At 52.7% G+C, this 23,408-nt stretch overlaps 1 protein-coding gene across 4 annotated transcripts in view; it reads right to left on the bottom strand.

Annotated features, from left to right (window-relative positions):
• Window positions 1–1,112: 1,112 nt before the first annotated feature.
• Window positions 1,113–23,408, bottom strand: part of RADIL (Rap associating with DIL domain) — an 82,524-nt gene continuing 60,228 nt past the window's right edge. For all 4 annotated transcript variants that reach the window (XM_053276188.1, XM_053276190.1, XM_053276191.1 and 1 more), the window contains 8 exons: window positions 22,779–23,016; window positions 18,361–18,533; window positions 17,857–18,007; window positions 15,946–16,139; window positions 10,651–11,077; window positions 8,666–8,805; window positions 6,352–6,491; window positions 1,113–4,551 (listed from right to left, as the gene is read on the bottom strand). In XM_053276188.1, the coding sequence (XP_053132163.1) occupies window positions 4,443–4,551; window positions 6,352–6,491; window positions 8,666–8,805; window positions 10,651–11,077; window positions 15,946–16,139; window positions 17,857–18,007; window positions 18,361–18,533; window positions 22,779–23,016 (1,572 nt within the window). In that variant the 3' untranslated portion in view covers window positions 1,113–4,442. The remainder of the gene's footprint in view (window positions 4,552–6,351; window positions 6,492–8,665; window positions 8,806–10,650; window positions 11,078–15,945; window positions 16,140–17,856; window positions 18,008–18,360; window positions 18,534–22,778; window positions 23,017–23,408) is intronic.

Raw genomic sequence — 23,408 nt, forward strand, 5'->3', positions numbered from 1 at the left:
CCCTGAATGGCTTAAGTCCAGGTTACTGGAGAGAGTGCCCACCGCTCATTAAGAGCATCAGGAGGGGTCTGTCTTTGGGTGCCACCGTGGCAACCTGGGATCGAGCCTTCTCAGTGGTCACCCCGGGGTTGTGGAATGGGCTCCCCGAGGATATAAGCGGATTTTCTTTCTTGGAGGCCTTCAGGAGAGCCTCAAAGACCCAGCTTTTTAGCCTGGCTTTTAATGCTGTCTAGTTTGAATTTGAATTTCAATCTGGTTTAAAGCATTTTTTAAAATTATGATGTGCTTTTGATTTTAATGTCTTAAAATCACACTTCAGGAAGGGTGGCATGTAAATTGAAGGAATGAAGGAAAATGTCTCTCCTTGCCCATGGCTCACTGAAACCCAATCCAGCCATGGCTGGACTGCAGAGCATCTGCTTAGTATGCAGGAGGTCCCAGGTTCGAATCTGGCCCCTTCTGTTAGAAGCATCTCCGGTAACAGAGCTGGGAAAGCTTCTGCCTAAAAGAGCTGCTGCCAGTCAGGGTGTGCTGGACTAGACAGGCAGATGGTTTGGCTTCCTAGTCAGGCTGCTTCATACTGAGAACAGCAGCTGTTCATCTCTAGCGCAGTGCACATGTTACAGAGGACGCTGCCATATTCTGAGCCAGACCATTGGTCCGTCTAGCTTAGTACTGTCTACACTGACTGGCAGCGGCTTCTCCAAGGTTTCAGGCAGGAGTCTTTCCCGGCCATACTTGGAGATGCTGCCAGGGATTGAACCTGGGACCGTCTATATGCAGGAGAGGTACCCTAGTCCTGAGTCTCTGGGTCCCCAGATGTTGTTGGACTACAACTCCCATCAACCCCCCCCCCCGCCTGCCTTTTCTGAGATTGTTTTAACTGGAAATGCAGGGATTGGAGCCGAGACTGTTAGACATAAGAAGCAACCTTCCCCCGAGTCAGACCCCTCTGGTTCCTTCGCTCGGTATTATCTACCCAGATTGGTAGCAACTCTCCAGGATTCCAGGCAGGGCGGATTCCCAAGCCTATCCGGAGCGAGGGCTCTGCGGCCCCTCCCCTTGACGCCAAGCCCGCTTCTCACACCATTTCATCAGAATCGGACACGAGGTTACAACAGTTGCAAATTTTACTGGGGCCGGTTTGTTCTTTGACGCCGGAGAGTCATTTGAGCACACCAGCCTCGGGCTGATGGCCTTGTTCCTTATAACACTTCTGCAATATTATAACTATATACACCTTAAATCACAGGACTATCAATTTTCCAACAGAAAATTGGAAGTCCATTGCCCCTCCCAGCTCCTGAGAGCAAACAGGCCTCTTTCAAGGTAACTAGCCAAGGATGCTCGTTACAGAGGAAAGGCAGAGTGGAGAGTCTCGTTAACGTCTCACTTCTAGATAAAATGCCATGATGCCAGACTACAACTCCCATCATCCCCAGCCACAGTGGCCTTCCGCTTGGGAATCCCTGGCCCAGAGGAACCCCATTCCCGGGGTTCTTGGCGGGGGTCTTATCCCATGCCTGCCAGTGAATGCTGATTGTTGGAAACTCTAGCCAACAATGGCAACTCTAGCCGGTGAATACTGATTGTTGAAAGAGGCAAGCTATAGTCTTGCTGTACTATTTGGGAACGGGGAGGCGAGGAGGCTGTGTCCTGGGAGCAGAAATGCAGCCCACCCCAAGATACAGTTCAAAGGATGTTTGACACTCCACCCCCCGGAGGATGGGGCTATCAACACATGCTGGCAAAAGAGAGCCTCCCTGTTCAGAGGCAGTGTGCTGCTTCTGAACATGTTAGTGGGGGGGGGGACACACAGAAGAGGGCTGTTACCTTCATCGCCTGCTTGCCAACCTCCCAGAAGCAGCATCCTGGGCTGATGGGCAGGATCCTTCTTAGGTGCTTAGCTCCCTCAGCATCACAGAAAGCTTGAAATGAGCTGAGACAATCCAGAAAAAGTTGAGAGGTTTGCCTGATGGAGAGTTGTTGTTTTTTAAGTGGGGGCAATGCGATTGCCTCAATTTTAGAGATGGCTGTGTGGGCGTGGATTGGCCAGCAGCTGTGAAGTCACCACCTTTGCTTTCAGGGTCCCTTGAAATAGCCTGCAACCTCTCGTCTGCCCCACGCATCCCTGCTTTTGGAACGTGTGTGCATAACTTTCTTCCCTTGGCCAGGTGAGATACCCTTCCCCGGGTCCACAGTGATTGGCTGGGGAATACACCGGTGATAACTAAGCAACTAAGCCACTTCATGGCACGGTGGGGAAATGACTTGATTCTCAAGCCAGAGGTTGCTGGTTCGAATCTCCGCCGGGATGTTCCCCAGACTATGGGAAGCACCTCTATCGGGCAGCAGCGATCTAGGAAGATGCTGAAAGGCATCATCATTCCACACTGCACGGGAGGAGGCCATGGTCAACCCCTCCTGTATTCTCCCAGAGACAACCACAGGGCTCTGTGGGCGCCACGGATCGACAGCACACTTGACCTAACTAAGGGACTCCCAATTCGTTTTCCTTCAGGTCTGTTTTTGCAGCAGTGCCTGCATTGGGGAGGTGGGACCACGGCGAGGCGAGCGTGTTGGTTGTTGCTAGGGGAGCCTGGGACGGATACCTCGTCCACCCATTGGCTGCGCCCGGCCTGCAAAAAGCTGGCTTGGAAAACCCTCTCGAAGGGCCCTTCTGCATGCAAAGAAGGCAGCTGGCCGCAAGGTGGCAGACCTGCCTTTCCAGCCGCGGCTCTGAGGCTGCTGGTGGCTGAGAAGGCAGGAATTCCTGGTGGGGTTTTCATTCCGAGGAGGAGAACGTGGAGTTGGGAGCCAGACCTCTTTCAGTGTCCTCAGCTGCCTGCAAGCTGCTAGTAGACACCTCTGAGTGATGCTGTTGAAGCGGGCGGCGTCCTCCTGATAGGGCCCTTTATGGCACCCCAGAGCAAGGGGGACCAGGCCAGGCTCACCTTCAGGAATGGCACCTCTCCCTTGTGGCTGGAGACTGCCACTTTAAGAGGTGCATAACAGGCCGAAATCAGCCTTGGACACCCCCCCCCCCACACACACACACACAGAGGCGTATTTAGTAGTATTTGAAAAATTGGTTGCATCTTCATCCTGCCTTTCCTCCAGCGAGCTCAGGGCAGCAGAGCATGAGTTTGCCCACCCTCGTTGTATCCTTGCAACCATCCTGACACGTTAGCCAAACTTGGGGTCCCGAATGAGCTTGGACTACAGCTCCCATCATCCACCGGGCCAGTGTGGCTGTGGTTGGTGGGAGTTGTAGTCCAGCCGCTTCCGGGAACCTGCCGCTCTAAGCTGCTTCCTCAAGGTCACCCAGTGAGTTGCATCGCTGAGCACTGTTTGAACAAACTACCCTGCCCCCCGCCGACCCCTCAAGCAGTGCTAGGAGATTATCCGTAAGAGCTGCAGCTGTTGAGATCTACTCTTTCTGCACTTCTTTCTTTCTTTCTTTCTAAAAAGTGGGCCTCCCTGAATTGGTGCAGGCAGAACCTCCCAAACCAACTTCCCAAACGTCTTAGCTCTCTGGCCACTCCTGTCGCCCTCTGCCACCTCCCTTCCCCGGAGTAACGTGCGACTCGGAACGAAGAATTCAGTCCCCTTTTCGAAAGGCTCCTCTCTCTGCAGCTCTTTCTTGCCACGGTTGACCAAACAGAGACGTCGCAAGTTCCTTGGAAGAGGCGCCAATTCAACTTCCGCACACTACGGCCGCTGCTGGCAAGAAGCTGGGAGGGTCCTGCAAGTGGAGGATGATGGGCATCGGTGGGGAAGTGCAAGACCCCCAGCGGTCGTGAAATGCTCCAGCTGGGAGCGAGGGGCACATCCCACTGGCCCCATGAAGTCCGTCGTCTTCGATCGCCGTTCTGTTGGCCTTCCATCCCCGTCTCCTTCAAACTCTCACTGCCAGCAGCTCAGCACATGTCGGGGAGTCCAGAGCACAGGCAGGAAACAAAACAACAACAACAATAATAATATAAGAATGTGGTCAATCTGAGCTGCCCTTTCTTTGGGGTTTGGAATGAGCAGCTACTCTGCAGGCAGGTCTGTTAGGAGAGAGAAAAGGGGAGGGCCAGCGTGGGGGGGACGGGACGACGGGCTCTAAGATGAGCAAGACCCAGAGGGAAGAGATTCTGGGCAGTGCAGAGGACCGACACGTCAGGCAAAGAAGTCGAAGGGGGTCCTTCAGTCGGAGGGTTGACGCCGCGGTGCTTGTGAGCAGTTGCCCGGAGACCGAGACCGCTGTCGTCTTCTCAGAAAGTACTGCATGCTGGCCGGCCTTCTCGCTTGGGGCGGAAAGGGCTCCTCTCCCTCCTACTTCCACGGTCCCTGACATCCAGGCCTGTCCTCCGCCTGCACCAGCAGCCAGCGTGGTTCGTCTCGACGCATCCTCTGCTGTCAGAGGGCGCGGGGAGGGCTCGCTCCACCGGACAAGCTTAGGGAGAAGGAGAAGCACTGAAGCTGATTTTCTTGGCCACTTCCAGGTCAGACTTGGCCACCAGGAACCGCAGCCTCTTCCCTCCTGACCGGATGAGGTCCACAGCGCTGCCGGAAGAAGCAAAACAAAACCCACCAGGGAAAAGTGAGTGAGAGCAGCCGTGGTGGGCTACCCCACACCTGCATCCCTTGAGTCCACAAGCCGGTGGCGCAGGGCAGCTGAATGTGTGAACTGACTCTACGGGGAGAGCACTACATCGGGGGACGACAGGGACATTCTCTCTGTGGTTTCAGATCCACAGTGGAAAATAGGAACACGGGAAGCTGTATTCTCCCAAGTCAGACCTTGGGGCTTCTCGCTTAGGATTGCCTACCCAGACTGGCAGCGGCTTCTTCAAGGTTGCAGGCAGGAGTCTCTCCCAGTCCTAGCTTGGAGATGCTGCCAGGGAGGGGACTTGGAGCCTTCTGCCTGCAAGCAGGCAGGTGCTCTTCCCAGAGCGGCTCCATCCCCAAAGGAGAATATCTTCCAGTGATCACAGGTAGTCTCCCCTTCAAATGCAAACCAGGGTAGACCCTGCTTAGCAAAGGGGACAGCTTGTACTTGCTGCCGCGAGGCCAGCTCTCCTCCCATTTGTTCACACAGGGCAGGCCTTCACCTGACACACACACACACACAGGTGAAAGTCTGACTGACTAGGTTCTGCTGCTGTGGAATGTTGCCGTGTCAGGGTTAAGGTCTTCATGACTCAGTTTTGCTGTTGGGATATTTGCCTAGACAACTTACCTATGCATAGTGTCTATAGTCAGAGATATCTCGACACTAATTAGACAGCGTCTATATACAGTCACTCCTGAGTCTGCCTCTGGAGTGTTTACAACACAGATACTAGTACTACTTAGACACTAACAGACGCTTTTACAAGTGTGTAAGTCGTACTTAGACATTACTTAGAACAGGCAGAGGGAGGCTCCTTCTCCGGCTCATGAGCGAGGGGGCTTCCTTCCATTGGAGCAGGGGTTCCCAACCACTGGTCTGACCCAAGAACACTGGTCCCCAAATGCTGTTGGACTACAACGGCCATCATCCTCAGCCTTTGGCCTCTGTGGCTGTGATGAGGGGAGTTAGAGTCCAGTGATATCCTGGGACTCAGTGTTGGAAACCACTGGCATAATAAAGCCGCGGTTCCTGGCACAACACTTTTGGAGGGTATGCAAGCCAGGAAATGGCCTCAAATTGGAACAGGTCAGGAGCCTTGAGGAAGCTACTGTGTCTGTCTGGCTTGGAAGGAAAGAAGCTGACCTCTACCTTAGCCTGTTTAGAAAATATGAATAGGCCGAGTTTGTATACAGTCATTCCTTACCAACCACAAGGGTTCCGTTCCGGGAAAACCTCACGGTTGGCAAATTCGCGATGGGCGAGCCATTGAAATCAATGGCAAATGGGGTTAGGGGGATCGTGGTCATGAAAGGACTGCAAAATACAGTTTAAAACAGACAAAAAATCCCTCCATATCGCCATGAGTCAGTAAGAGGAGTGAAGGGGAACCCCGAAAAGCACCCCCTGACCCCCCAAAATCACACAACTTCCCAAAATTGCAAAAAGACCCCCCCCAAAATGCCCCCAAACCTTGCCAAACCACAGATACTTGGGTTGTGGTTGGTGAGACCGGCCATAATTTCCCAGTTGTAGATACTTAAAACCGCAATTGGGAAACCCACAGTGGGTGAGATGACTCTATACCGCTTTTCGACCAAAGCGGCCTACATAGATAGAAATACATATCAATCAATGAAACGGCATCTTTCATCCAACGACCAGATCAATTCTACGGAGACCTCTTGTGGTAGCAGGAGCCCCTGGCCAACGGCACAGCTCACGGGACACACACACACCCTCCTCTTCCCTACCTCTGGTAGTCGGAGCCAATGAGACTGGTGCCGTTGACAGCGAGGATGCGGTCCCCGATGGAGAGCCGGCCATCGCAGGCCGCAGGGCTGTCCTGGATGAGCGTCCGGATGTAGATCCCGGGAGAACTCAGAGGCGTGTGCTGTGGGAGAGGGAAGCAAACTGGAGTCAGCAGGAATCCAGGCGGGAGTTTCAGCCCGTTGGGAGCAGCAGGGCCGAAAGAACAGATCGTGTGGGTAAAACCTCCTCTTCCTTGTACGGTGCGTGCCGTCTTTTGAATGCTGTGCTGTCTTTGCAGAAGGAAAGAACCAGGGTTTGGCTGCTGGGAGGAAACCTTGTCGGGATGGGGCTGTCGCTCGGCAGAAGAGCCTCTGATGGGCCTGGAGAAGGCCCCGGGTTCATCCCCTGGCAGCATCTAGGGCTGGGCAAGATGGAAGGAGAGCTGGTCTTGTAGTAAAAGTAAAGTGTGCCGTCAAGTCGGTGTAGACTCCTGGCGCCCACAGAGCCCTGTGATTGTCTTTGGTAGCATACAGGAGGGGTTGACCATTGCCTCCTACCGCACAGTATGAGATGATGCCTTCCAGCATCTTCCTAGATCGCTGCTGCCCGATAGAGGTGTTTCCCATAGTCTGGGGAATATACCAGTGGGGATTCGAACCAGCAACCTCGGGCTTGCTCATCAAGTCATTTCCCCTCTGCACCATTAAGTGGCTTGGCCTTGGGGTAGCAAGCATGAATTCTCTCCTTTGCTAAGCAGAGTCTGCCCTGGTTTGCACTTGAAGGGGAGACGACATGTGTGAGCTGCTCTGGGAAGAGCATTTGCCTGCTTGCCTGCAGAAGGTTCCGAGTCCCCTCCCTGACAGCATCTCCAAAGAGGGCTGAGAGAGACTCCTGCCTGCAGCCTTGGAGAAGCCACTGAGCTCAATGAATCAGGAGTCTGACTCTATATACGGCAGCTCCCCATGAAGGGGATGGGGCTGTCAGCTCAGTGGCAGAGCGTTTGCTTGACAAGCAGAAGGTCCCAGATGCAGTCCCTGGCAGCATTTCCTGATAGGCTTGGGAAAGATCCTTCTCCGAAATCCCCAGCTAGATGGACCAAGGCTCTGACTGCAGTATTCCCTCTAAGGCCTGCCCGTGTGCACGCTCGCACCAATTAATTTTAGCTCCCGCTCAGGTTGAGTCAGGGAGGCCCCACTCTGGAGGCACGTGCGAGCACACTGCCTTGATCCTGCCGCCCAGAACAAAATTCATCCCGCACACACATGAAAAGAATTAGAGGGAACACTTGAGCTTCATATGAGTCACTGGAATCATACAATGTCAGAGTGGGAAGGGTCACCCTGGAGGTCATCTAGTCCAACCCGCTGCTGAGTGCAGGGAGCTGCTTCAGCATCCCTGACAGATGGCCTGCCAGCCTCATTCAGAGCACCTAATTAAATGCCTACCCTAGTGAGCAGCGGGGAAACAGCTTGCCTAAGGAGCAAGACGCTGTGAGTTCAAATCCCCACCGGCGTAAATATAGATTTGTAGTTGCCTATATCAGGCAGCAGCGATATAGGAAGGTGCTGGAGGTGGATGCTCACTTCAGTGGCAACGGCAAAGGTATCATCTCAGACTGCACGGGAGGAAGGCAATGGTCAACCCTCTCCTACCAAGAAAACCACATGGCTGGGAGCCCTATAAAGGGGCATTGCCTCTGCCTGAGTTCCCTGATAAAGGCAAGCACTGCTTTCCTTCCCAGGAGCCACTCACTAAGGACCCTGGCAGCTTCTGAATAGGCTTGGCTCTCTGCCACTCTTGAAAGCAAGGCATGATGCCCGGGCGGGCTGGTCATGGGCTGCCAGCTACCTAACAGCTTTGCCTGTGAGCCAGCATGGTGGAGTGGTTAGAGTGCTGGACTAGGACTGGGGACACCCGAGTTCAAATCCCCACGCAGCCATAATACTGAACATAAGAACAGCCCTTCTGGATCAGGCCCAAGGAAGCCCATCTAGTCCAGGATCCTGTTCCACACAGTGGCCCACCAGATGCCGCTGGAAGCCACAGGCAGGAGTTGAGGGTGAGCCCTCTCTCCTGCCCTTACTCCCCTGCCACTGGTACTCAGAGGTTGACAGAGGTCACCCAATTACTGGCTGGGTGACTCAGGGCCAGCCACTTCTCTCTCCGCCTAACCTACTTCCCAGGGTTGTTGTGAGGAGGAACTGAAGTATGGAGCACACCGCTCTGGGCTCCTTGGAGGAAGAGCGGGATATGAAATGCAAAATAAATAAATACATTCTCTGAGTGCAAACCATCGGATGGGTTCAGGGCCCTTACCAAGCCGTCAATCAGCCCCATCCCCAAGCCGATGGGCCCCTTTTCCAACTCCACCACAAAGACGTAGCAGAAATCATCCGTGGCTGAGCTGCGGCTGGAAGAAGCTGGAGTGGGGAAATCGTAGGGGGTCGGCGAAGAGCCTGGAAGCCAAAAGCAAGACGGCGGGGATCAATAAAGGGAGCAAAACTTAAAGCCCAACTTCCTCCTAACTGGTATTCCCCGTGAGTCATTGTTGACTACAACTCCCATCATCCCCTGCCAAAGGCCACTGCAGCTGGGGATGCTGAGAGTGGTCGTTGGCAACATCTGGGAATCCCTGTTACAGGGAACACTGCTCCTAACAACCCCTTTCTAGGCCAAGGGAATCCACTCCGGCTCTGCTGTTGAACGACAACTTCCATCCGATCCAGCCACAATGTACTGTGGCTGGGGATGATGGGAGTTGTAGTCCCACCACAGCTGGAGAGCCAAGGCTGCAATGCCTACCCCTGTTCTAGATCACTAAGAGGCTTACCTTGGGTCCCCAGCAGTTGCTGGGACTACAATTCCCATCAGGCTGCTGTTCGGCTACAGAGAATTCCATCCAGACCTCAGCCCCTGGCCCGCCCAGTGCAACCTAACTAGGCTATACTGTCTGGAAGAGGTCCTAGGAAGCCAGGGGTTCTCAGCCTCTAGTCCCCAGAGGGTGGTGTGAAACTACAACTCCCATCATGGCTGCAGACGTTCAGACAGACTGTTTAGATCCGACGGCTTAGCTAGCACAGCGTGGCGGGTTAGGGAGGTGGACCAGGACTCAGGTTCAAATCCTCGTCCAGCCATGAAACTCACTGGGTGACTTTGGCCGGGCCCTTAGCTCTCCGCCTACACCCAGCCTACCTCACAGGGCTGTTGTGAGGATTAGCATAATTCCGGGCTCCTTGCCAGGGGGACGAGAAGGATAAACATGTAAATCAACCGTTTTATTTGGCACGTTCAGGGCTCGTAATGCTTGGCTGTGGAAACACCACACCTTAACTATACTAGCACTGCTACGATAGGCAGTTCTTCCCCACATCCACCTGGGGACACGAAGAGCTGACATTCAAAAGAGGGCACCTCTGCCTGGACGCCAATGAACCGGCAAGGCGTGGTTCTGTCTGAACGTGGGAGCTGGTCTGGCTTTATAAGCAAACCCTTCTCTTTTCCAAACGGGGGGAGAGACGTCGGAGACATCACACACCGAGTGCTGGAGGTCCAGGCGGGCAGAGCCGAATCCGTCCGCTGGCGCTCTGGCCCTGGATGGGGGGGGGGGGGGCGCCGAGAGGCTCTCACCAAACCTCTTGGGAGCGGAAGTCTGGAGCCCCGTCAAAAGCCACCGAGCCCAGCCCTGCCTCGAGGCAAGCTGTGCCGAAGACGCTTCGAAGGATCCGGCAACGCAGCTGCTGCCACCGGTGACTCAGAGCTGCAAGGAAAGGGTCACCGCAGTGCTTTTTCCGCTGTGCCGATGGAGCCTGGAAGGGGCGGAGAACTGCTGGCGCCCGGAAGAGCTTCGGCCAACAGCTCATTTCTCACGGCAGCCACATTCGCAGGCCCGGTGGGCCAGCAGTGCTGGATGTGTCTTGCCACGCAAGCCCTCCCTGGCCACACACACCTCACACTCACGCAGGTTTTCGACTCGGCAGAGTCCCGAGGTGCACTGTGCCTGGCATCTGCGAGGCAGGGCTGGGGGGAGACGCCTGCCTGCCACCTGGGAGAAGCTGCTGCCAGTCTGGGTAGGCAGTCCTGAGCTAGAGGGACCAAGGGTCTGACTCGGTAGGCGGCAGCTCCCGCTGTTCCAGATTATGGGCCGCCATGTGTGCCATTTTCTGGAATGCACCCCAGTCCTTAGAATAAAACAAATAAAAGCTCCCTGCAAGCAGCAAACAAGGTTCCGTCGCTGCCTTAAACTCGGTCAAAGGCAGCTCCCTGTTGAGGAAGCCCCGTGCCCAATCATGCATCGCGCTTACCTTCAGGGGTGGTGGTTTTGGCGCCACTGAGGCCGTTCCGCCGGGGGTCCGCGGTGGCTTTCCCAGGGGTGGTCTCCAGCGTCAGTTCGAGACACACAGTGTCCAAGGTCAGAGGCGTGTGGGGTGGGGTCAGCAAGCAGGAGGGGTCTGCGGCAGTCACGGCCGCCTTGGCGCCGGCCTTCCCTTGCGGGCTCGGAAGCCGTGGCTGCTGGAGGCCCCCCTGGGCTTGCTGCCTCTCGCTGGCGTGGGACTCCCGAGCGGATCCGTTGGTGCCCGTGGCGGGGGGGAGGCCCCCTTCCATCCGGGGCTCAGCACAGCTCAGTGGCCGCCGGCGTCTCACCTGGCGGAAGGAGCTCCCCACGGCCAGCAAAGCCTTCGGCACCTCCAGAGCCGGCTGGGGGGCGGGTTGACAGCTGACGGCTTCGGCCTTTAAAGAACAGACACAGGACAAGAGGGGGGAGCCCTCGTTTTTATTTTGTGGGGAGCAGAGCGGCACAACTTGGGCCCTCCAGCCGTGGCTGGACGACTACAACTCCCATCATGCCTGACTCTTGGCCACCGTGGCAGGGGATGATGAGATCTGTAGTCTGACCACAGCTGGAAGGTCGAAGTTGTGCAACCCTGGTTTTGTGGACGGGACCTCAAAGCGAAGGTTCCCATTTGTCGGACTACAACTCCCATCATGCCCAACCACAATAGCCAAAGGCCTTTTGGTCGCTTCGGCGGGGAGCAGATTTTCGGGGCTTCTGATGGGTGGCAAAATAACCCACCATTGCTGCCATCCAAGCCGCTCTTCGGGGCTGATCTTGACCCTTGCAAGGACGCTCCTCAAACTCTTGGCAAAGCAGGAAACCAGCCTCCTGCACCATTTCCAGAGATTGCAAGGGTCCGTCTGTAAAGCGGGGCTGCCCCCCAGGACGTGGGGCACTGCAGCCACATCTCAGGCCCTTGGGCTGCCCCCCCCCCACCTTCAAGGACCCCTGAAGCCCCCTTGATGAGAAGAAGAGGGAAAGCACCCCTCTTAAATGTGAGGCCTAATAATTGGCAGTAGAGACCAAGCAAATAGAGAAATGTGCCCTTGCACCAAGGAGCCCGGCGGAACTTAGCCCGGGCCGCGATCCCACCTTAACCCCCCTGGAAAGAATATCTGGCCCAAGGGTCACCCAGCAAGCAGGGATTGGAACCCGTTACCCAGGTCTCCTGAACCTCAACTCGCCACCCCACACTGGCTCTCAACAAAAAGCTGCCTGCTGAGCTGTTAAGGAGATTGCAGGAGAAGTCTCTCCTTCCCAGCCCTTTCCTTTCAAGTGAGGGGATTAGCACAGAGCTAATCCCTCTCACACTGGCTTCCTAGCTTCTCTCCTGTGAAGCATCAGCCCAGGAGGGCCTTCGGCTCAGGCCGGGAGGAACCATGAGAGTCTTGATAAGGGAAAGCTGCATAGGAAGCTGCCATATACCGAGTCAGACCCTTGGTCTATCTAGCTCAGTATTGTCTTCACAGACTGGCAGTGGCTTCTCCAAGATTGCAGGCAGGAATCTCTCTCAGCCCTCTCCTGGAGATGCTGCCAGGGAGGGAACCTGGAACCTTCTGCTCTTCCCAGAGCAGCTCCATCCCTTACTGAGGGGAATATCTTACAGTGCTCACACTTCTAGTCTCCCATGCGAATGCAAACCAGGGTGGACCCTGCTTAGCTAAGGGGACAAGTCCTGCTCGCTACCACCAGGCGTCAAAATTCTGCAATACGAAAAGCACAAGTTGTGCAAGCCAAATAAATCATGCAAATGAAACGCCTTGAAATGCATTCATTGCCTCACTTATTCTCCGGCTGCTACTCATGGAGAGGGGCCACCATTCTGAACTCTGATTCAGCCACCTCTCTCACACACTTCCAAGTGTACACTCTGAACCAAAAGGACTAGATACTTGGGTTTTTGTTTGTTTGTTTAAGAAAAGAACAAAAGCTGAGATTCTCAGGAAGAGGGATATGAAAATACCACCACATTCTGCAGATTTGCATTGATTTTGAAGATGAATTTGAGTGGGGGGAGAGTACCACACCTTGCAGTCGTCGTCCCCCACTCCCATGGACTCATGACACACACAAATAGTCAAGAGTCTAGTGTATGTCCGTAGCTGCAGGGATGCAGCGATCCCAGGCGGCACCCCAGCCTCACAAAGTGCGTTCCTGAGTACAGAATTCCGCCAAGCAGCCTGTGGATCTTACAAGGGCAGGTTACAATACACTTGATTGCTCCAGTTGTTAGGAAATCATTCGTTCTCACCAAACGACCTTGGGATAAAATTATCACAGAGAGGACGAAACAGCAATGTCAGCTGCTACAAAGGAAACCAGAGTGAGATGCTCATCGGACTTAAATCTTGCCCTGAAGGCAGCAGGAGGGAAAGGGGTTCCCCACCCTGGCTTCCCAGATGATGCTGGACTACAACTCCCAAGAGCCTTTTGGCCATTGTGGCTGAGGATGATGGGAGTTGTAGTCCAACAACATCTGGCGACGCAGGGCTGGGAACCCGTGAACTAGAAGTAAAGGTAAAGTGTGCCGTCAAGTTGATTTCAACTCCTGGCACCCAAAGAGCCCTGTGGTTTTATTTTGGTGGAATACAGGAGGGGCTGACCATTGCCAGTATGAAGTGATGCCTTTCAGCATCTTCCTATATTGCGGCTGCCCGATATAATACCAGTGGGGATTCGAACCGGCAACCTTCTGCTTGTTAGTCAAGCATTTCCCCTAGAGGTAGGGTGGAGCATATTCCTGTCTGAGCAGCAGCATGGGATGGCCAGGCAAATACACACACACACACCCCTTCCCTAGCGTCTCAGTCACACAGACACCAGGGCACCTCTGCAAAGGTGAGGTTTCTTTTCAGTCCCGGGTGTAGCGGCTCAAGGCACCTGATCTCGAAAGGCTGCCTAGCAAGGAAGACCTTTGATGACCCCGCACGATACTCTCGCCATCTGGCCAGCAAGAACAGGGCAGCAGAATGCACTCTCGCTGCTGGGGAGCGGTGAGAAAACACACCTTTTAGGCCTCGGTGGGACCAAGGGCTTCTCTGCCATTGCAGGTATTAAATTAGCACAGCCAGTCAAGGAAACCCCACGGGGACCGAGCCTTACTGGTGCACAACCTTGCTTGCCGTTGCAACAAGTTCTTCTCATGCAAACAAGCTGATGCAATTTCCCTGCACCTTAATGACATTGCCGTATGCACTGGAGCTTAACGCCCCTTCCCCACCCACTTCCCCTTCACTGCCTCCCCAAATATGCTTCCCCTTCCTCCCTCTAGTTCAGGAGTCCCCATCCCTGGGTCCCCAGACGTTGCTGGACTACAACTCCCATCAACCTCAGCCACAATGGCCAAAAGGCCCTTGGGAGTTGTAGTCCAGCAACGTCTGGGGAGCCGGGGGGGGGGGACCCCTTGCCCTCCTGCCACCTCCAGAGCAAGATTTTAGGTACAAGCAAAATAAGCTATAGTTTAGTGTCTAACATTATGAGGGGCGGCTGAATTAAAACTGAACTAAATTTGAAGCTTTACATACTTGGGAAAGAATGAGAAAGGGGGGAAAACTAAAGCAGTTATGATTGTTCTGATACAACAAACATAGGGCTACACAAATATTTATCATATTCAGTTTCTAAATCTCTGCAGAAATAACTGTTACGTATCGGAATGTCATTCGAGCAGGGTCGTTTTTTTAAAAATTCCATACCGGGACCAGAAACCTGATCCAGAATCAATTTGATTCTGGGAACCCATGATCAGTTTTGATCTTCGCCAAGTATATACGTAAAAATAAAGCTTTATTATTTTTGTTTTCACTATCCTTTTTGTTAGAACTTTAAAAAAAAAATTGTAACGCTATGGGGCCTTTGAAACTTGACATAGCTTAGGGCAGGGTTGGACAAACTTGGTCCTCCAGCTGTTGTTGAACTACAACTCCCATCATCCCCACCCACTTTGCTGTGGCTAAGGAAGATGGGAGTTGTACTTCAACAACAGCTGGAGGACCAAGTTTGCCCAACCCTGGCTTCAGTTCCCAGCATCTCATAATGCAGTCTTGGCCCTCCTGCTTTTTAGACCTGGCCCGTATCGGTCTTTTTAAGGCTAAAGAATCAATCTGGCATCAGCGCCTTTGGGATATTGCGCGTCAAAAGGACAGAGCGCGAACTACACACTGTATGGGTGTAGGAAATCCTAGAAAAATCTTATCCCCGGCTAATTTCTTTTGCAAACTTACTTTCCCTAAGTCCTGCTGTGCTTTTACTTTGGCCCGTTTAAATGTGTTACCTTCAGCTGTTTTGGAGGGTTGGTTTCGCCGTACGCCATATTCCCAATGGCACGGCCCCTGCTGTTCAGGCACGATTGAGTCAGTGGGGCATGTGTTATTGTACTGTGTTTTTTATAGAGAGATATGCTCTCTTCTTATTGGCCCAATCCTGTCACATTATCCAGGGAGGCCGGACGACTTCTATGTAAATTTTCTCTGGTCTTGTGGTAGCAAGCATGACTTGTCCCCTTAAGCTAAGCAGGATCTGCCCTGGCCGCATACGAAAGGGAGACTAGGAGTGTAAGCACTGTAAGATATTCCCCTCAGGGGATGGAGCTGCTCTGGGAAGAGCATCTAGGCTCCAAGTTCCCTCCCTGGCAGCATCTCCAAGATAGGGCTCCGAGAGATTCCTGCCTGCAACCTTGGAGAAGCTGCTGCCAGTCTGTGTAGACAATACTGAGCGAGCTGGACCAAGGGTCTGACTCAGTATATGGCAGCTGCCTATGTCCCCATGTTCTCCTTTCTGACTCTGATGCCGAGATCACCTACCGTGTGGCCCAATTTTGTGCCACTGCTTGGAACATCAGGAAAGATATGGTTAACCCTTGCGTTATGTTAGGTGCATGGGTTACCCTGGTGGTGGGCTGGTAGTTTAGTATGATTCAATATCATCCACTATTATTTAATATCAGAGTATTTTAAGTCATGTTGCTTGCAACTGTTGATTACTGTAATTGCTGGCTGCTCATGGACCATAATAAACGATGGTGATCAATGCATCTCTGGCTGCCTCTCAAAATAGTCTACCAACCCCGTTTCATGCCCCAGTGGAATGGGATTTTTTTTTATTTACCGCATTTACGTACCGCCCTATATAAAACCTCAGGGACGGATCACACAAGACCCATACTGGAGGGTGGAGGAAGAGTAGACTTCACTCAGACAGCAATAGGGTAGCTGCAGCAGGGATGAGATGCTGCCCCCAACCACCCGCTCCCAGCTGGCTTTACCTTGGGGGAGTCTTCCACTTCCGGTGAATCGCTGGGATGGGGGCTTTTGCTGCGCAGGCTCCACAAGAAGTGTCGGATGTAGAGGAGGTGCCGATAAATGTTGTCGTCCAGATGCTCCACCTCCAGGTCCACCCTGAACCCTCCGCTGGGCAGCATGATCGGGGGGTGGTTGTCAAACGACTCCAGGATGTCCTCTGCAAGGGATGAAGAGTTTCTGGGTCAACTAAAGGTAAAATGTGCCCTCGAGTCGGTGTCGATTCGGTGTCGACCACAGAGCCCTGCGGTTGCCTTTGGGAGAATACAGGAGGGGTTGACCATGGCCATCTCCTGTGCATGATGAGATGAGGCCTTTCAGCATCTTCCTATATCACTGCTACCCGATAGAGGTGCTTCCCATAGTCTGGGTAACATACCAGCGGAGATTCAAACCAGCAACCTCTTGCTCCCTAGGCAAGTTACTTCCCCACCGCACCATTAGGTGGCCTTTCGATGGGAGTGCTCAGTACTAATTCTCTGAAGCCTGTCATTCAGGCTGAGGGGAGGGACATGCTGAGCTTCAGCATGTAGTCAGCCAATCAGGAGCTGAGGAGGAGGAGTCTTCACTCTCCTCCCTCCCCTTCTACAATGGATACATCAAAGACGACATGTTGGCGTCAAGCCGGCAGTCCTCAGATGGGGAACAAATAGCGGGGCTGCCATGTGGGGAGGCAGGAGGGCTCTGAGTACCCCCTGGGAGCCCCTCAAGTATCCCTAGGGGTACTCGTAGCCCTGGTTGGGGACCCCTGGTCTAAGATGCTGCAATGCAGGGGAGGCTATTCATGCTCGAAGCAGTGAGGGGACCTGGGCCTTTGCTACTCCCAAAAAGGATGCTTCCCCACTTAGGATGGATGCCAGGCGCCTCTGTGGGGTTGCCAGGGGTCCTGGGATATATGTGTGGGATGCCCTCTCCCCATCTAGCCCAGAGCAGCACAATAATAAACACCCTTTCTCAGTATACTAGTAGAATTGGTTTTATGATCCGTTTCTTTGTTTGACTTTAGGGATTTGACACAAAACTGTGCCTCGCAGGCTGGCCTTTAAAAGGTTGCCTTTGCTAGTGGGAGACACATTTCCAGCAATGGTGATATTTCAGCAGCCATCCCATCCCGCCATCCCATCGCCCGCAACAGCTCCCCTGGGGGCAATTGGCATTCGTACTTCGGTTAACGCAGGAGACGGCAGCCATTGTGGCTTCCCACAGCACCTGAGTGGAAGTTTATACATCAGGCGCCTGGTGCTTAAATGGGCCCCTAAACACCTAGCGTGAAATCAAAAGGTGGCTAATGTGAGTTTGTTGGATGGCTCTGAATTATTGGCCAATCTGAGTACAGGTTTATTTAAACACAGAAGAACAGGCCTTGCTGGAGGAGGACCAGCGTGGCTTCCGCAAGGGCAAGGCTGGCCTCACTAAACTTTCGGAGTTCTTTTCAGTGTGTCAACAACAGGCATGTGGACAAAGGTGATCCAGTTGACATAGTATACTTGGACTTCCAACATGTTTTTGACAACGTTCCCCACCAATGTTCCCCACCAAAGGCTCTTGAATAAACTTAGCAGTCAAGGGATAAGGGGACAAGTTCATGTGTGGATCAGTAGTAACTGGTTGAAGGACAGGAAACAGAGGGTAGGAATAAATGGACAGTTTTCACAATGGAGGGAAGTAGGAAGTGGATTCCCCCAGGGATCTGTACTGGAGCCAGTGCTCTTTAACTTGTTCATAAATGACCTAGAATTTGTGAAAAAGGCAAATTCCATGCCAGGAATGATTAGGAAGGGGATTGAAAATAAAAATGCTAGGCTCAGCCTTCGGGGAAAAGGATGAGGGGCTACCTCTCCCTTTCCCTAGCACTGGGCTATAGTTCTATGCCTTACCTGTCCTGAAGGCTGAAAGGCTGTCCTCCTTTCCAGGTTGCCAGACAGGTACGCACCCCACATCAGACGAGGCCTGGTATTGGGTCAGGATGTGATACAGCTGAGCAGCATTCAGTGATGGAAAGTCGGCCCTCAGCATGGACCAGGTCATCTGAGTCAACAAATAAAGAGCTGGAAGAAACGGCCGAGGCTCTTTTCAAACAGCAGCGGAAGGGGGCCTGGATTCCCGGTACGGCTGTCGTGCGGGTGGTTTGCACTGCACCCCAGCATGAACCTCGCTTCCCTGAAGTGACTGGCTGCAGACTGAGCCACATACAGATCCAGTTTCTGTGCCATAAATACCCCCCTCTGCCGCCAACAGCCGCTTCGGGGAGGGGGCTGGATTTGGAGCGGGGTCGAGGCGACGGGGCAACACTTGCACTGCCCCCCCCCCGCTACAATCTCGATGCAAAACGCAAAAGCAAGACCCACTCAGCCATGGCCACGACCTGCCCCGGCCCTCACCTGCACCAGCTGAGAATTCGGCATGGCCAACAGGCCCGCCACGCTGGAGAGCTTGCTGAAGAACTGGTCGGCCAGTGGCCCAAAGCCCACACTCTGCGCCCATTCCAGGAGGAGCCGAAGCGTCGCTCGCACCCTCACTCCTTTCGACCAATGGAAGCAGCCCAAGGCGGAGCCTGTGGAGAGAAGACGGCTTGAGGCACGGATCGCATCTTCTGGGTATTAATTTGGATTGCTCTTGGTTTTAGCGTGTGTGTTACGACCTGCGGTCACAACCATAAGCTTACTCACTTTATCATCGTTATTTTATTATTAATTACTAATTAATTATTCATCACAATCAGTTATTAAGATCTAGCCATCGTTAGCGGCACTTTGCAGAGTACAATCGGCAAAATGCAACTGGCAGCTTCTGCACGACTGGACTAGAACCCAGGGCTTGGAATTACAAGCTAGCAGATTCAGACAGTGTGTCCCGCCTTGGACAAAGGTGGGCACTCATTCGTTGGAAGTTGGAAAACGGAAGTTGAGCAGCCACCCGTCAAGGATGCTGTAGTTGTTTCCTGCTCTCTTGGCTGGTCTTGGACCATAAGAATAAAGATGGGAAGTTTCCTAGTTCGAGCAAGGGGGTCAGGCTAGCAGATCTCTAAGGTGCCCCTCCAATGCTAAAATTCCATGATTTGCACTAAACTTTCATGCTGTCAACCAGTGTTCCCTGTACCTGGGATTCCCAGATGTTGTTGACTACAACTCACATCATCCCCAGCAGCAGCAGCCATTGCTGCTGAGGACCATGGGATTTGTAGTCAGCATCTAGGAATCCCTGGCACAGGGAACACTGATGTCAACCACCTGCAGCACCTACGAATTGATGAATAAAAACACGCTCACTTTCTGCCATGCTCAAATCAGGCAAGCCATCAGAACAAGGGAGCCTTCTCTGTAGTTTATGCATTATTTATTTTTCTATGTAAACCGCTTTCGTGGCCGTAGAAGTCCCCCAAGAGCTGTGGAACGCTCTTCCTGCTGAGATTAGAGCTGCTCCGTCCCTGTTGGCTTTTAAAGGTAAAGTTGTGCCGTCGAGTCGGTGTCGACTCCTGGCGCCCACAGAGCCCTGTGGTTGTCTTTGGAAGAATACAGGAGGGGTTGACCATTGCCTCCTCCCGCGCACTATGAGATGATGCCTTCCAGCATCTTCCTCTGTCGCTGCTACCCTATAGAGGTGTTTCCCATAGTCTAGGAAACATACCAGTGGGGATTCAAACTGGCAACCTCTTGCTCCTTAGGCAAGTCACTTCCCCGCTGCGCCATTAGGGGGCTGTGGATTATACTATACTATACTAACTAATATTTATATACCACTTTTCAATAAAAGTTGGCAAAGCGGTTTACATAGTAAAATGAATAAATAAATAAATAATGAGATGATTCCTTGTCCCCAAAAGGCTCACACCCTAAATGGAAACATAAGGTAGATACCAACAACAGCCCATGGAGGGATGCTGTGCTGGGGTTGGAGAGGGCCAGTTGCTCTCCCCCTGCTAAATATAAGAGAATCACCACTTTGAAAGGTGCCTCTTTGCTCAGTTAGCAGGGGTTTATATAGATCTTTGGTCTGATCCCACAGTGCTCTTATGTGCTTAGACTGGTGCTTCGATAGCAAGAGGCAAAGATAGAAACTTAGGAAGCTGCCATATACTGAGTCAGAACCTTGGTCTATCTAGCTCAGTATTGTCTTCACAGACTGGCAGCGGCTTCTCCAAGGCTGCAGGCAGGAATCTCTCTCAACCCTCTCTTGGAGATGCCACCAGGGAGGGAACTTGGAACCTTCTGCTCTTCCCAGAGCGGCTCCATCCCCTGAGGGGAATACCTTACAGTGCTTCACACTTCTAGCCTCCCATTCAGATGCAACCAGGGCAGACCCTGCTTAGCTAAGGGGACATGCCATGCTTGCTACCACAAGACCAGCTCTCTTCTCCAGATGCCTTACAGTACATCGAATCAGACCACTAATCCGTCTAGCTCAGTACCGTCTACACTGACTGACAATAGACCTCTAGGATTCCAGGCGGGTATTCCCCAGATTGTGAGCCCTTTGGGGAGAGGGAGACACTTTGTTTAATTATTTTTATTTATGTAAACCTATTGGGGAGCTTTTGTGGGAAAGCGGTATATAAATATTTGCCGTATCCGTCTTGTATCCCTGCCTTTGGGGACTGAACCTGGGACCTTCTGCTTGCAAAGCAGATGTTCTGCCCCGGCCCCATCCTCTCTTACAGCCGGCGGGGCTTGCACGTAGTCACCCATCCAAACACACACCAGGGCAGATGCTGCTTAGCAAAGGGGCCCATTCACGCTTGCTGCTGCATTAGCCAGAATCTACTGGGCAGCCTTGCACTGGAACAACAAACCGTAAAAAGCTGCCGCCCGTGGCTTAATAGAGAGGTAATATCTGCTCATTAATCTTCCCTAATGACCACCATCTTCCAGCATGTGATGCCTGCAGGAACTCATTCCTCAAATGGGGGTCCTGCAGTGAATGCCAACAGAGGAAACCGGAGCAAGAGGCTGGAAAGCAGTGTGCTGGCTCTGGGGTCCTCCAGCTGGCAGCAGCTGGTGCTGGGTGGGCGCAGCTGGGAGCTCAGGAGGTGGGCCAGAGGGAGGGAGGGATCTGTACCTGCCCTTCCAAGACACCCTGGCGCTTCGTGGCTGAGTGCCTGAGCCCAGACTCTGCCTCCAGAAGGAACCAGGTTTTGTCCCAAATATTTTGTTCGTTTGTTTCGCATATTTGTATACTGACGTCGCTAGGCGGTTTCCATCAATAGAACAAACCAAGAAATTTTAACCGTTATAATATATAAAAAGATCAGACTGAAATACCTATTAAAAAACTACCAAATAGCTAAAAAGCTTGGCTGAAGAGATAGGTCTTTAGCTGTTTCCTAAAAGCCCAGTGGGGAAATGACTTGACTAGCAAGCCAGAGGTGGCCGGTTCAAATCCCCGCTGGTATGTTCCCCAGACTATGGGAAACACCTCTATCGGGCAGCAGCGATCTAGGAAGATGCTCAAAGGCATCATCTCATCATGCATGGGAGATGGCCATGGCACAACTTTACTTTATGGAATAATCCAGGGTCTCCGGACCTTGGGTCACCAGACATTGTTGGACTACAACTCTCACCATCCCCTGCCACAATGCAGCGGATGAAGGGAGTGCAGTCCAATAACATCTGGGTACTGAAAGTTGGGTACCTCCAATCAAACCCAGCATCCTGTTTCCAAGAGTAGTCCACAGGATTCCGTGGGAAGCCCGCGATCAGGACATGGAGGCGTCAGCTCTTTCCTAGCATTGCCCCTCAGGAACGGGCATTAGGAAGTTGCCTTCTACTAAGCTAGACCACTGGTCCATCTAGCTCGGTATTGTCTGTTCTTACTGGTAGTGGCTCTCCGGTCGTCCTCAGCCCTAACTGGAGACGCCAGCCGTGTCACTTGGGAGTACTGAGTACAATTCTGGTCACCACATCTAAAGGAGGACATTGTAGAAGTGGGAAAGGTGCAGAAGAGGGCAACCAAGATGATCAGGGGCCTAGAGCACCTTTCTTATAAGGCAAGGCTACAACGCCTGGGGCTTTTTAGTTTAGAAAAATGACGACTGCAGGGATACATGATAGAGGTCTGTAAAATCATGCATGGTGTGGAGAAAGTGGATGGAGAGAAATTCTTCTCCCTCTCCCATCACACTAGAACCAGGGGTCATCCCATGAAATTGATTGCCGGGAAATCTAGGACCAGCAAATGGAAGTACTTTTTCACACAACACATACTCAACTTGTGGAATTCTCTGCCACAAGATGTGGTGACAGCCAACAACCTGGATGGCTTGAAGAGGGACTTGGATAACTTCATGGAGAAGAGGTCTATCAACAGCTACTAGTCGGAGGGCTATAGGCCACCTCCAGCCTCAGAGGCAGGATGCCTCTGAGTACCAGTTGCAGGGGAGTCACAGCAGGAGGGAGGGCACGCCCTCAACTCCTGCCTGCAGGCTTCCAGTGGTATCTGGTGGGCCACTGTGTGAAACAGGATGCTGAACTAGATGGGCCTTCTTGGGCCTGATCCAGCAGGGCTGTTCTTATGTTCCCTGTAATGGGGAATCCCAGATGTTGTTGACTACAAGTCCCAGCATTCCCAGCCAAAGACCATTCCTGCTGGGGATGCTGGGAGTTGTAGTCAACAACATCTGGGATTCCCTGTTACAGGCAACGCTGGATGCCAGGGAGCGAACCTGGGCCCTTCTATCGCTGAGCTACGGGCCCCATCCCCGTTCTGCCTTCTGCCTCTCTAAACCGGGAGTTTCCATTTCGCCATCATGGCCAACAGTCGCGAGTGAACCCTCTTCCCCACGCTGTGCAGGAAGACTCACCTTTCTCCATGAGCTGGTTGAAGAGCAGGGTGTTGGAGAAGAAGAACAGGTAGGCGAACATCTGGGAGGCAATTTCCAGGTGCACGTCGTACTGGTGAAGGAGGTCCAGGGTGGCCTGATAGATCAGCACAACTTTGCGGATCTCCTCGGGGACCGGGGGAGACGAGAGCCAGCCGTCTCGGCCTTCGCTTTGGAAGGGGTTGCATTCCAACAGGGCGGGCAAGGATACATACAGAGACTGAGGGCGGATGGGAGAAGCAGAGTAAAGAGAACCCTTATATTCCGGCCAAATTAAATGAGTTGTGTTTATATACGATTACAGCGGCTAGGATTATATATGCTTCCAACTGGCGTATTTTAGAAATCCCCTCCTTAAATGATTGGTTTTTGAAAGTGTGGGATTACGCTTCAGTTTCGAAAGTCTCAGCTTCTGTACATGGTATATCTACTGAATCATTCATGTCTGTCTGGGAACCCTTTATAAATTATAATATCCGTTATGGTCAAACTTTGTTCCCATTTTCTGGATTTGATTTATAGTGTTTTCGATATGTTATTTACAAGAAGCTAATTAGATTTTATAACTCTCTAAGAGTCTGAATTTCTTTTGCTTTGTCTTGTTCTAGATAT

This window comes from Hemicordylus capensis, chromosome 13 (assembly GCF_027244095.1).
Source record: "Hemicordylus capensis ecotype Gifberg chromosome 13, rHemCap1.1.pri, whole genome shotgun sequence".
NCBI lineage: Eukaryota > Metazoa > Chordata > Lepidosauria > Squamata > Cordylidae > Hemicordylus > Hemicordylus capensis.